The sequence below is a fragment of the Macrotis lagotis genome, chromosome X, assembly GCF_037893015.1.
Source record: "Macrotis lagotis isolate mMagLag1 chromosome X, bilby.v1.9.chrom.fasta, whole genome shotgun sequence".
In the NCBI taxonomy this organism is placed as follows: Eukaryota; Metazoa; Chordata; class Mammalia; order Peramelemorphia; family Peramelidae; genus Macrotis; species Macrotis lagotis.
In genome coordinates this window covers 142,859,900-142,874,332 of record NC_133666.1, presented here as the reverse complement: position 1 = coordinate 142,874,332, position 14,433 = coordinate 142,859,900, and the positions used below count along the sequence as shown (strand labels likewise).

General features: G+C 42.6%; 1 protein-coding gene across 3 annotated transcripts in view; it reads left to right on the top strand.

The window, feature by feature from the left end:
- Positions 1 to 124: 124 nt before the first annotated feature.
- Positions 125 to 14,433, top strand: part of PTCD1 (pentatricopeptide repeat domain 1) — a 20,018-nt gene continuing 5,709 nt past the window's right edge. The window contains exons 1-8 of one of the 3 annotated variants that reach the window (XM_074205702.1): positions 125 to 208; positions 1,529 to 2,048; positions 3,909 to 4,049; positions 5,681 to 5,899; positions 9,424 to 9,525; positions 10,177 to 10,929; positions 11,503 to 11,619; positions 13,197 to 13,379. In XM_074205702.1, the coding sequence (XP_074061803.1) occupies positions 1,584 to 2,048; positions 3,909 to 4,049; positions 5,681 to 5,899; positions 9,424 to 9,525; positions 10,177 to 10,929; positions 11,503 to 11,619; positions 13,197 to 13,379 (1,980 nt within the window). In that variant the 5' untranslated portion in view covers positions 125 to 208; positions 1,529 to 1,583. Of the gene's footprint in view, positions 209 to 365; positions 478 to 1,528; positions 2,049 to 3,908; positions 4,050 to 5,680; positions 5,900 to 9,423; positions 9,526 to 10,176; positions 10,930 to 11,502; positions 11,620 to 13,196; positions 13,380 to 14,433 lie in introns of those variants that run through there. The other 2 variants (XM_074205704.1, XM_074205703.1) reach the window with 2 other exon arrangements.

Sequence of the window (14,433 nt, the reverse complement as noted above, 5' to 3'; positions counted from 1 at the left end):
AGCGCGACCTCCGACCCCGGGCCACCGGCGGCCAATCGCGCGCCGGAGGCGAGGGGGGCGTGGCGAGGGGGCCGGATGCGGGCCTATCAGGCGCCGGCGGCGGGGGCGGGCCGCCCCGCGGGCTCTGACGCGCGCTGTCACGCCGCTCCGCTCTCTCCTCCTCCCCGGGCTTCCTTCCGATCGCCGGCGGCCGAGGGACCGCGTGCCGGTGAGCCTGCCGCGGGGGGGCGTCTGCGCCTGCGCCCGCGCACGGAGGGGCCGCGACGGGGGTCTGGGAGGTGGGGGGGGGGAAGGGCCTTCCGAGCCCCCAGGCGTTCGGGGCCCCTGCCGCGTACTGAGTGTTCTAGAGCCGCCCCGAGCCCCCGAACCCGGGCCCTCCCGTCGGCTGGAGTGAGTGTGGGGCAGGGGCGGGGCGGCCCCCGAGTCACACTTAGTAATGACCCAGCCGCGTGAAAACAAACAAAAAATAAGTGTGGGGTAAGTGGGACGCGCTCACCCACCCCCTGCCGGGAACGCCGGACAGCAGCGGACAGACCGGCCGGCCCGCTGCGAAGGGCACTGCCCTCGGAGCAGTCCGGATAACAGTGTCCTGGGCTGGGCCAACTCCCCTTGGGCTGCTCAGACCCCAGAGCCCCGCAAATGAGACACTTATGGTGCAGGGCCCCACCCCCACCCCAAATGGATGGCTTGAGCATTCGCTTCGGAGGGCTGGACACCCAAGATCACATCGTCGGGTTTTACCACTTCCTGCCCTTGGACAGGTCGTGCTTCCCCGGTCTCAGTCCTCTCATCTGCAAAAGGAAAGGCTTCTAGCCCCAAATCTGACTGATTAAGTAGCTGCTCATCTCCCCTCTTACACCGCACTCGGGCACACACAGCCACACACCCACATCGTGCCACCGGCTGTACCAACTGCCGCCTGTAGATACCTATGCCCATCTGAGAATGTGAGCAACACACAGACACACACACACACACACTTCTGAATCCTGTACAAACTGCCACTTGTAGATAAATACATCCCACACAAACACACACATACATATTTTCAACTCTTGGGACAACCCGCTTGTAGATATGCAGAACCATTCCCACAGCTAAAATAGGGCTCACCAGCAACTTATTTTTTAAGTTTTTGCAAGGCAATGGGGTTCAGTGGCTTGCCCAAGGCCACACAGCTAGGTCATTATTAAGTGTCTGAGGCTGGATTTGAACTCAGGTATTCCTGACTCCAGGGCCAGTGCTCTATCCACTGCACCACCTAGAGGCCCCCTATATAATACTTTTTAAGAGTTTTATCCTCATTTTATAGATGAGAAAATCAAATCTCATAGAAACGAATCAATTTGTCTGATGTCATACCATTTTAGGAAGTGGCAAGGTCACGCTAGGATTCTAACTCAAGTCTAGTACCTAAGGTCAATATTCCTTACATTATAGGCTATCTGAAATAATTCATCTAAAAACTTTATTTGAGTAAGTTTGGTGCTTCCTTACTTTTTTTTTCTTAAATTTGAATTGACTCTAGGACCCAGACTCAGGATCAGTGAAAAATCCATGGTAAAACAGCAGGAAGAGGAGACATGAAAATCATACAGTTGGCAGGATCATTTGCCCTAAGACACCTTAATCCATGGGTAGTCCCCAGTGGAACTCGATGGGTAGATAAAGGAAAGAGCCTGGCATTTCAGAGGGGCAAATGTGGTATGCTGAGACTATTCAGTTCCACCTTACCCAAACTCTGCTCAAATGATGGGACTCAGAAAACAATAAATAGCAGCTCTCCAGAGCTCAGTGAATCAGATTCTCTGTCCCAACTGAACACAAATGAAAATGAAGAAGAAGAAGAAGAAGAGACCTTTGGGACCCTGTCCAACAAATATTCATCCAGAAAAATGTTTCATAAAACCACAACAGATTTTCACAACTTAAGATTTCAAGAACATAAGAATGAAGAAGATGAGATACTGCAGAAGCCATGGAAAGGTCGGCATAACACCCCTTATTGGTATTTCTTTCAGTGCAAAAGACTGATAAAGGAGGACAAGGTGAGTCCCCAGCTCTTGGTTAGACTGGGAAAATCATGTCTCAAATGTCAGAAACTGATACATCACATTCAGAACTCTGGCTCTCACTACTCTATGTGAATCTTCTCTTCCAGTCAGACTGGTTTGCCCACTGACTTCTAAAGAAGACTCCATCCTCAAGTAGCATCCTCCTTTGCCTTTTTCAGTTTAATTCATCGAGCACTTTGAGAATCAGCCAAGTATCAGGCACCCCTGGCTCTACAAAAGCAAAATAGACCTCTGCCTTCCTAGAGCCTGTAATGAGTCTTCTAGTCATCCTTCAAGTCTTTCATTCATTCAGCATCCTTATAGAAATGGCTATTTTGGGCAAGACTCCATAACTAGACTTTGAGAAGGATGCAAGGAGAAACAAGACTCAGTTTCTGCCCCAGGAAAGCTTATTATTTTTTTGAGGGATGGGATTTGTACACAAATCCAATGTAATCCTACAAGCATTTAAGTCCCTACTATGCTAAGCATTTTACAGGTTGTGTCTCATTTGATACAACAAAGCCACTGTGAGGTTAGGGTCTGTTATTATTCTCATTTTACAGTTGAGAAAACTGAGGTGGACAAAGGTGAAGTGACTTACTCAAATGATAGTCACACAGCTAGTAAGTAGCTGAAGACTGGATTTAAACTCAGATCTTTCTGATTCCAGACTCAGTTTTCTCCACTTCTTTAACTAACTGCCTCAGCTGTGCTCAAGTATCAGCACTCTGGCACTTCAAGGGAAGGAAGCATTTCTGTTCATAAAAAGGTCTGTAAACTTGGTTGTTGTTGAGTTTATTTAGTTAATAATTTCATTTATTTTTCCAGTTATGCAATGATAGTTTACAACAATCAATTTTTGTAAGGTTTTGTTTTCACATTTTCCTCCCTTTTCTCTCTCTCTCTCTCTCTCTCTCTCTCTCCTCCCCCTCACAAAGAGCAATCTAATTTAGGTTATATATGTATGACTATGCTAAACATAATATTGGGTTTTTATAATATTTTGATATGTGTTTTGGTTTTTTCCATAATCTTATATATTTTATACATTATAATTTCTTCTGTGAAGGAAATCCTGAGTTTCCCTGTGAGCCAACAGCCCCCTCACCCAGCAGAGGTTAAGATCTGCTGTTCTGTGAGAAAGGAAGTTTTCAAGGAGCTGGCATTAGAGCAGGACTCCTGAGAAATCCTTCCCTGAGTCCTTCAACCCACACTTCTCTCTTTATAACTGGCATAGCATTTACCATATGTCCTCATTTGCACTAGACAAATTATTAGTTCTTTTTTACATTTTTCTTTACATGTTCTCTTCCCAGCTAGAGTGAGGTCTGAAGGTAGGGTCTGAGTCTTATATGCTAGGACAAAACACTGTTCCTGTAGTTGGCACTCAATCATTATTCATTGACCAAAAATCCATTTGAAAGAGGGTTCTAGAACGTGGCTCCCAGAAGCCCAGGGTTTTTTAATTTGTCTAACCTGAAGCAAGAACCTCCATGTTGACTATATAGGAGCAGCTGCTAGGTTTCCCCGTGGGCTAAATTTAACCGTGGGAGATGAAAAGGATCCAGTTAGTAGACAGGGAAGAACGAGTGGTAAGGTATAAAGAAAAAGACTTGGCTTTTAAAGATTCTAGGAGAGGGAACCAATGAAAAGAAAGTGATTGTGTCATATAAGGTGACTGGGGGAAGAAGGGATAAAGAAGAAAATATAGAGGCAAAAGATTCTTCAGATGACAAGATGCTCATCAATCAAGAAGAAATGAGGTTTAGAATATGTGTGTGTATGTGTGTCTGACCATTATACCAGACTTAAGCATTCTTTCCCGTGTTTCTTTCCTTGTGGTGCCGTCAGTTGGCTGAGGCTCTGGACCTATTTGAGAGGCAGATGCTGAAGGAGGAACGTCTCCAACCGCTTGAGTGTAACTATACAGTGCTGATTGGAGGCTGTGGTCGAGTAGGCTACCTGAAGAAAGCCTTTAAGCTGTACAATGACGTGAGTGCCCAGGGAGGGTGGAGAAGGGGTTCACTTGACATATATACACACCCACTCAGCTTTAATATCTGAGAGCTTTAATATCTTTAATATTAATATCTGAGAGACAGTCTGGAAGCAAGAGACTGAGAAGAGCAATCTTTATATAGTATTTTAGGGTTTGAGAAGCACTGTCCCTACCACAGCCCTGTGAGGTGGGCAGTGCATATAGATGAGGAAATTCATACATAATTCAGTAATATACATGTATGTATGTATGTGTGGTCATGGTCACCTAGGACTCATGGTCTTAGGTTGGCCACACATGAGGGAGAAAATGGCCTTGGGGACTCCAGAAAAAAAGTCAAGAAGCTATCTCTCCTCCTCCTCCTCCCCTACACACCCCCTTCCTTTCCAGAACTGGGAGGGCCTCATGTGTGGAATATCATGTAGATTTTCAGATTTTTTCCTTTTTTTTTTTTTTTTTGCAAGGCAAAGAAGTGAAGTAATTATTATGTGTCTGAGACTGGATTTGAACTCAGGTCCCCCTGACTCCAGTGCTCTATCCAATGTGCCACTTAGCTGCCCTTTTATTTCCCCAAAGTTTTACAGATTTTTTTCCAACATATTGATTGTTTTGTTGGGGTTTTTCCCCCTCCTCTTTTTTTTCTTTCCTCTTTTTTTTTGTTTTTGCAAGGCAAATGGGGTTAAGTGGCTTGCCCAAGGCCACACAGCTAAGTAATTATTAAGTGTCTGAGGCCAGATTTGAACCCAGGTACTCCTGACTCTAGAACCAGTATTCTATCCACTGTGCCACCTAGCTGCCCCCCTTTCCTCTTTCTATTAAAATCAGTCCATCAATAAACACATTAAGTGTCTTTTATGTGGCAGCATGGTGCTGCAGATAGCAAAAGAAGCAAAAGATAATCCCTAGTCTCAAGGAGCTTATAATTTAATGGGAGAAGTAGCATGCAAACAGTTCTGTACTAAACAAGCTATATATGCTGGATAAATAAGAAATAATGACCAGAGGGAAAGCACTAGAATTAAGTGGTGTTGGAAAAGGCTTCCCCATAGCTTAAAAAAATTCTTTGTTCTAAGGAATGGATCCCAGGAGAAATCTGGGGGGGGGGGGATTTAGGTAATGTAAAAAACAAAAAATATCAATAAAAATTATAAAATATCTTACTAATTTTTAAAATTAACTTCGGCTGGTTGCTGCTTGGGACATCATAAAACCATGGTTCACAAACTCTTTCCTCATGGCACAGTATTCTTTGCCATTGTCCACTCAGGAAAATTTCAAGAGTTGCTTATGCAATTGGAGGTGTAAATTCCTTGCAACTTGCACACAATCAAAAAAATCCAGGGTTTCCTTGGAAAGTCACTGCCATAGAGTTTCTCAGTGCCAGTGAGCCAGATCCAGAGCAGGCTCTCTCCCTAGCCCTACCCAGGACAAGATCAGTTCCTTAGGCTGATCATGCCTTGAACCCCAGTGCTTATCTCCACTTACTGATCCTAATAAGATTTCTTGTCATCTCATTTCACTCTTCTTACATGGAGTCAAGGTCAAGCAAGTAAATGGTTTCTGATGGGAAGCATTCTGGTCCTGTTCAGGGGAGATATTCAGCTCTGCCTTTTGTATATGATAGATGAAGAAACGGGATCTGAAGCCCAGCGATGCCACTTATACAGCACTATTTAACTCCTGTGCTGAATCGCCATGGAAGGACTCTGCCCTACAGAGTGTCCTAAAGCTTCAGCAACAGCTCCGGGCTCAAAACATCCAATTGAACTTAAAGACCTATCATGCACTACTGAAAGCTGTTGCCCTCTGTGCCGGAGCCAGGACGTGTTTTGAGGTATTCAAGGTAGGGATCATTTTTTTAAATTATTATTAAACTCCTCCCATCCTATGGTTACCTAACATGGTGCTGCCTGGACAAGTGGGTGTTCAGTAAATCTTGTTGGCCTCCCTGTCTCTCCTCTTTTTTTTTTTCCTCCCTACTTGCATAAAAAACAAGATTCTCAGCTTGAGGAGGCAGTTACATGGCATTTCAGAACCAGAGTTGATTCTGTATCTTTCTGAAACAAAATTCTTGTCATTAGGTTTAAGATCAAAAAGGACACAGGTTTATATTTTTCCCTTTGGGAATTGAGAATGATTCTGAAGGATTTCAAAAGTATTCAGAAGTCACCAGTGCTTCTAGCACTGGCTAGAGTTCATTCTAGAGTCTCAGAATTCCCTTACCTCTGATATTGGTCAAGAAATAGTCATCAGTAAACATTTATTAAATGCCTACTATGTGCCAAACTTTGCTAAGGTCACAAATATCACTGCTCTCCAGGAGCTTACAATTGAATGGGGAAGGCAATACACAAAAGAAAGTTTAAAAGCCTGGGTTAGTCATAGAAGTCCCAGAACAGTGCAGCCAGATGAGAAAGGACATGGGAATTTGTTTTGCTTTACCATGCACAGGGCAGAAGGAAAGAACTAAAGATAGGATTGGTCTCTGACTCCATTTTCTTTTAAACAAAGGTGGGAGTAGTTCAGGTGTTGTCCTAGATTTTGAAAAATGATGAAAACTACTCAATCACATCTCCCTTACTGGATATATTATTGTTTGTAATCATTTTTAGTGAGATTAAAAAGGGTTTTGGACTGTACTAAGTAACATTTAAAATTTCTTTTTAAAAAGAGAAAGATGTACCTGACATTAATACTTATCATATACCCTGCCTACCCAAGTTGTCAAGTGTGTGATTTAAGGCAGTCACCAACAATGAGGAGGTAGCAGTCTTCCTCCTGGATAGAGGGACAGGATCCAAATCAGGTTCCAAGTAAATGTGAACCAGAAGACCAGTCAGTGTGATTTCTTCAGAAGATCAGAAATTTTAAAAGTGAGACAGAAATAAGAAAGTGGTCATAAGCATAAGATTTAGGTGGGGAAATCAGGTAGCATAATGCAGGGTAGAGGCTTTGAGGTGGGTCATTTGTGTTACTAACCTTGTCTAGCCCTTTTAAAATTTCCTACTTTTGCCCCACACTGCCCTAAACTGTTCCTGACCTCCACTCTGCCAACAAGATTTGGAACTCCAGAACCCATCACTAGGTTTAGAATGTTTTGCTTAGCCCTTGGATTGGGTTGACATTAGTGAGAGACTTTTTTTCTGTCAATTCCAGGTTATGCCCTTGTTCTCTGGCTCTTATTGTCTTCAGATGCTCATTCCTCTACCAGGCAGCCAGGCACTACATAGAGAAGACCCTGTCTCTTCCTTGACTTTAGATACTAAACAGTCTATTTCTTCTCATCTGCTAGTCGGCAGGGACTTAACAGGATATAGTCAGGGTCAAGGTGACAAACCTCAATAGATTATAACAGTGCCTTTCACATACTAAGTATTTTAATCTTTGTTGAATTGTTTAATCTTTGTTAACTCCGAGTGGTAGGCCATAGGCTTCTCCCCACCCTATTTGCTAGATTCTAGGAATGGCTTCTGTTGGGGACCTCAGAGAAGACTCTACCTCTATAGTTCCCTACCCCCACAGACTTACCTCCATATTGGCTTCCCCCTCCCCCTTTTTGTAGACCACTTTGACTGCTCCTGGCTAGCATGACTGACCTCCAGTTCCAGTTGAGTCATTGATTATGGGAGACTGGTGGAGTGGTGAGCTAGGTGAATGGAGGGAATAAAAGGTAGAAACTATGATCCTTAAAAAAAGGGTCATGAGCTATCTTGTGATAAGGGAATTCCTCAGTAGGCAGCAGGGCAGCCTAGTCATCATAATAATGTATTGGCACAGAAACTTTTGAGGTTTCAGTTTGAATACTGTCTACCCATCAGACTGTGGGTACCCTCACAATACCATAAAAGCCATCTTTATTCCAGACTATTAAGAATCCCAAAGGTTTGCGGGGGAGGGAGAAGGAAAGGTCCTTAAACAACTTAGAATAGACTAAGAACCCTAGGAAGTCCTTTGCCTATTCAGCAAAAGGATACAGGGAAAATCTAGCTAAGACCACAGACTTTCACTGCCACCTGGGGTAGCATTTCCTTCCCAAAAGTACAAAGGCACCTCAAAGAGCAACCACATTCTGAAATTTCTGATCCAATTGTGCTGCAGCCCCCCTATTCAGGTCCCTGTAGTATGGCAGACAGATCATAGGATCATAGATTTAGACCCAGACAGATGGGGAATCTGAAACTGAGAGTAGATAAATGACCTGTTCAGTCATGCAGCTTATGATTGTCTCAAGTCTCTGTCTCCAAGTCCAGAGCTCTCTCCACTGCCATTGTCAGCTACAAGTGAGGGATCAGATAGCATTGTCCTTTCTTCTGAGAGGGCTCATTGTGCTAGGTGATTAGGGCCATTAACAGGGCTGGAGTGTTATAGAAGAAAAGGCCAGGATTTGGAATCAGCCTTTATCACAAGGATAGACCCAAGTAGGATAGGATTTCTTCAGATTGTTCAAATTCCTAATGAGTTAGACCAGAGGACAGGCCAAGAATCTGTACCAGATCAAGAGGCAAACCAGAAGGTGGGAACATTTGTTTTTTTCATTACATCAGCTGGGTATTACCTCTAATTGCCTACTCTTGCTCTGTAGGGAGTTATCAGTGGGCTCATAGATGGCTTCCACCTTCACTCCCTTTGTACTCAGCTGTGCCAGGGGGCTTTGGGTTCAGACACTTATTGTAGTTAAAAAGTCTCTTAGGAATTACTTGAAGAAACACTCTGGAGATTAAAGTGCTGTTGTTCATTCAGGAGATTTGGTTTCTTCACTTTGGAAAGATGACCTGCAATGAGAATATGTTGAGAGAGACAGTAAGGAGGATAACCCCAGCTTGTATCACCTGATATGCTAGGTGAATGGCTTCAATGGCTTCTGAACCACTAGGACTGCCAAGCAATCCAAGAATGCTAGAAGAGGTGGGTTAGGGGGAATAAAAGGAAAAGAAGTACAACTTTGTATACCAGATCTGTTTTTGTCCTTCATGTAGAACTTCCTAGGAGCATGGATTTAGAGTGGAAGCAACTTTAGCAGCCCCAGCTCTATCCCAACATTTTACAAAAGATGCTTAAGACAAGAGTAGTATGGATGTTTGTCCATACATCTGGGGGGGGGGGGGTGAAATGTAGCCACTTAACAAATGGAAATGTGAGATTAACCTTCTCAAGGATAAATATATTTAAGGATCAGAGTTAATTTTCTTCTCCTTTGATTAGTGAGTGTTAAATTACCTACAAGTCACCATAGCATCATACCAGACATCATATAAATAAAATTAAGATACAGATGCTAAGTTTTAAGGGTTTATGATCTTATCATTCAAACAATACCTTGGGACCACCTCAGATTCAAAACAGTCACTGATTTTTCCCCTGCTGTAGGAAATTGTACTCAAAGGTCATGCTGTCACTGAAGAGACTTTCAATTTCTTGCTCATGGGCTGCATACGAGACAAGACTACAGGCTTCAGATATGCTTTGCAGGTCTGTACCTCTCCCCCTGAGTATCATGAGTACAAGGTCTGGAGACAGGCACACCCTTTCAAGGTGCTGGGAGAAAGATATTTGAACTACATGGCAAGTGGTGAAGAATGGAGTAGTGCTGACTGCAACATGAGAAGGCAGAGCAGCAGAGAGAGAGATGTCTCTAATCCTTAGGGAAATGGGGGATAAGGGGTGCCCCTGGTGTGTGGAAGGCCCTTTGTTTTTATGCCCATAAAAATGCCCATCTGAAAGGGCTTCTGGGCATATCTTTCCCCAAATTCACCTCCTCATGAACATTGTTCAGATGTGAGCCAGTGACCATGACATTCTCATAATCTGTCTGTTCCCATAAATTGATATCTGTCAGCTATACTGGCATGCCTCCTCTTCTGCCTCAGTCCCCTGGGTATCATCCTAGATGAGATTTGGATCAGAGATTGCCTTCCCAATATTCCTTGCCTTAGTAACCTCAACACCTAGAGACCCAAAGTTAATGTAACCCCATTATCTCATCCCAACTTTCCAGAAAACATTCTCATTTGAATTTCTGTCCCCAGCTAACCCAGCCATTGGAGCTGAGGGTCCTTCTGATAGTCTTGTAGGTTATTCAGACAAAACAAAAAAAATATGTCACTTTTTCTTCTGGAGCAGGTTTGGAGACAGATGTTGAAAATGGGGATTGAGCCTAATGCTCACAGTTACAATCTGATGCTGTGTGCAGCTCGGGACTGTGGTCTTGGAGATCCCACAGTGGCTTCAGATTTGCTTCTGAGGCATGAAGAGGAGCCAGTCCTACTCCAGTTGAAGGCAGGCAAGCGTCACCAAAGAAAGAAAATAGAGGAACAGAAGGCCACTTCAGCCAAGCTGGATGTGGACTCACTGGAGAGGCAGCTATTTCAGGGAATTCTTGAGGAGGCCCAGGATCCTCCTAGCCTCCAGAAAGCCAGAGAGGCCAATGAGGTTCATCATGACTTAGAGAATGACAAAGAAGGACTTCATTCCAAACCTGCTGATGCTCTGGTAGTACTGAACCAAAATTTGAGTAGGCTGGAGCCCCAGAAAGCTGATCTTGCCGAATTTTCAGAATCTGTCTGTGCCTTGCCAAACTTGCTGGATCTCAAGATATCTCACTTGAATATAGTTTCTTTAGGGACTGTTACTACTCCAGCCCAAAGGTTGGCTCTAATGGGGGAGATGGATGGCTTCCTGAGGAAGATGAAGGAGGATCACGTAGAACCCAATATCAAAACTCTGACACTGTTGGCAGAGATTGTCCAACCAAATAGCTCATCAGAATCCTCATTGTTATCTGTTCTTGATGAGCACAAAGTGGAAGCTGATGTTACGTTTTTCAACACATTGGTGAGGAAGAAGAGCAAATTAGGGGACCTGCAAGGGGCAAAGGTAAGCACTGATACCTCTTTTCTTTTTAGGAGACACTGAAATGCAATAAGAGGTGAGGAACACAGTTCCAGGATCCTGCTTAAAACTCCCTTCTTTTTTCATTATATTTCCCCCAAGATTTGATCACTGCCTGATATATCTGGGTCCTTTCAGAAAAGTTCCCTTTCATTGCTGAATAACAAGACTCTTCCTGTCTCCCTTTAGTTGCTTCTCACCTCTCTTCTCAGATCTGTCCCTATACTATAAGGGTTAGGAACCAGTGGGCTGTCATAGCCGCCTTGAGACTTTTGTTTACTCTTTAGGCCTTTCTTACTTTAGAAGGGTCCTTGAGCATCAGAAAGAATAAAATTCATCCCCCTGAAGCTGATCTCCTTTCAGTAAACTAGTAGGCATGAGTTTCATTGCAGGTTTGGCAATTGGAAGTGAAACAATTCCAGAGAGTAACTTAGCTTATAAAGTCCTCTAGGTCAAGGAAATGCCTTCTCCTTTCTCTCTCTCAGCCCCTAGCATAGTGTCCTGTTTTCTGTGGTATTGGGAAATGTTTGTTAATGGCATCAATGTCTATTCTTTCAGAAACTGCTTCCCATCTTGGCAAGTAGAGGAATCATCCCTAACATGCAGACATTTTGTAACTTGGCTATAGGCTGCCTCAAGAGAACACAAGGAATGCAGCTACTCATAGATATGAAGGTAAACATGCCTCCAAGCTGACTTTTTTTATAGTATTAAAGTATCCAGTCTAGAAATAGGAATTAACAACCCTTATTTAAATATTCATATAGTAATGTGTCAGCACTGTAAAAAAAAGTTGCTCAGTTCTTTCCTCTAGATAGTTGTATTCTCTGATAACTTAGTTAAGTGCACAGAAGATTGTAGGAAAATGCCTTTGCAAATCTTTGCTATATTTGTGAAATGATAGCAGTATTAATGCAACAGTGAAATTGGGAACATATGGGGGTCTCAGAACCACAAGGGCATGGTCACAAGTCTCACCTCTGATATGAACTCAAGCAAAGTCATTTAGCCTCTGTCTGCTCTAGGTAATTCTCTATGCCAGGGGTTTTAAATTTTTTTATTTCATGGGTCTCTTTGGCAGTTTGATGAAGCCTATGAATACTTCATAATATGCTTTTAAATGTGTCAGTCATTTCTTTTCCCAATTTTTCTTCTACCTCTTGTTTGGTTTTTAAAATGTTTGGAACTCTTTAAGGAGTTCTTTTGGAACTGAGACCAATTCACGTTTTTCTTTGAGACTTTGAACATAAGATAGTTTGACACTGTCCTCTTCTCAAATTTTATTTTTATCTTCCCTGTCACCATAGTGACTTGCTTTGGTCAAGTTATTTTTTTTGTTTTTGCCCATTTTTCCAGTCATGATTTTCATGATAACAGTTGAGTTCTGCTCCGAGGCAGCGGGGGCGGGTTGTAGATGAAGCTTCTTTTTTTAGGGCCTTACTTCCCAGCTGCATCGGGGCCAAAGGACTACAAGGTCTCACTGCTGGGTTGCCCTGGAGCTCAAGGTTTGGCTGATCACTTGCCCAGATACTGCCTGCACTGGGCTTTGCTCTCCAGTGAGACAAACCTTTTCATGCCAATCTTTCTTAGTTATCTTGGGCTACAAAATTGTTTTACCTCCATCCTTTTGTTGGTTCTGCCCCTCTAGAATTTATTTTGAGAAATTATAGTTATTTTGGGGTGAATATGGGAAGAGTTCAGGCAAGGTCCTTTCTTAATCCACTATAAGCCATAATCAGGAATATTCATGGAGTCCTCATTTCCCAAAAGACACAAATCCCTTTAGTATCCATTTCATTCAAACACACAAACATACACAGAACACTGTGACACTCATACACCCATGCACTCTTGGCTGCTTGGTATACAGTCACAAATCGCTTTAAGGCCTAGTCTATTTGGTGCTTCCAGAAAATAGCCATGGGCCTTTTCTAGTAATTATCACCTTATCGTGATGAATTCCCTTCAAAGTGTTCTTTAATCCTATTATACCATACCCTCATTCTCTGTGGTTGCCCTGTGTCCCCACATACTAATAGGAAAGACTTAGCTTGCCTCACCTTCCTGGATGGCCTCATTTATTTTAAGGAACAATAGCACTATTTTATGTCTTTATATAAGCTTCTGACACATTGGTTCTCTCTGACTTGAGATCTCAACATAATTGACATTAACTTAACCCTACTTCCTGTACTACAATTCTCAATCAACCCTGCTGAAAATTGCTTGTTTAATATCTGTGGCTATTTCAGAAATGTGGAATGATCCCCAACACCCACATCTATAGTACCCTCATCAGTACAGCTGTGAAGAAGCTGGATTATACTTATCTCATAGACATCCTTCGGAACATGAAGAACAATAAGGTCCCAGTGAATGAAGTCATAATTCGACAGTTGGAGTTTGCAGCTACATACCCACCTACATTTGACAGGGTATGTGTCCTAGGTCTTAAAGAAAGCAGTTATGTCCTGGGGATGAAGTGGCAAATTCTTTTAATGCCAGATGGATATAAAAAATAAACAAAAGGGTGGAGGGCGGTAAAAGCCACATTCAGTTCAATTTTCTCTTTCTACATTTATCCCATGCCAATAGTAATTCATAGTCTGATTGTATCCTCTTCTATCAGATCCTTTCGGTTTCTAATTCCTAAGCTAGTATTAGCCAACTTATTAAATAATTTTAAAATATCTCCTCTTGACTATGATGCAGATCCTCCAAGCAGAGAACTGATGGGTAGCCAAGGAAGTTCTTTTCAAATAGAAGTTAAATTAGCATGCACCTAAGTTCTACATGGCTTTCTCTTTAAAAAAAAAAAAAAACCAAAGAGAAAGCTACCTACACCTTTGATGCCTGAGCAGTTTCTGATCCTTAAGTGTTCTCTCAGAATTCTGAATGGGAATGACCATATTTTCTAGAAATCATAGTATTGTGTGGTATAGTTTTAGGGGCTAATTTATTCAGCTACTGGAATTTTATAAAGTGGGGAAACTCAGTTTTGGAGAATCATACATGAACCAAGTTCACAATGGCAGAGTTTATATAGAATTACATAGAGTTTATATAGAACCCAAGGCTGCAACCCTTGCAGCCAACAGGAATATTTTACTGATGTTCCTTAGGGCTTTTGACAGGAAAGGGAGTTTGGGAGGCAAACAGATGAGAAGGTCTTTTGTCAGTGCTACAGAGAAGGACCACAAGAGAACAATTAATGAAATCTCTCCCCCATGGTGCACTTGAGGAAAGGGCAGCTTCCCCGCTCTGAACTGGGGGGTCATACCTGTCCAACCCACTTAAGAGTAAAAACCAGTTCAGAAAAATGTGTGTATCAATTTGTAACCTCAAAGCACTATAAAAATATAAACTATCATTATCTAAAAACATTTACATAGTATACATGCTGTAGAATATATTTATATAGTATATATATTCTGTTGTAAACATTGAGTCATGATCTTAATGCTCTCCATTCCAAACCAGAAACTCTTC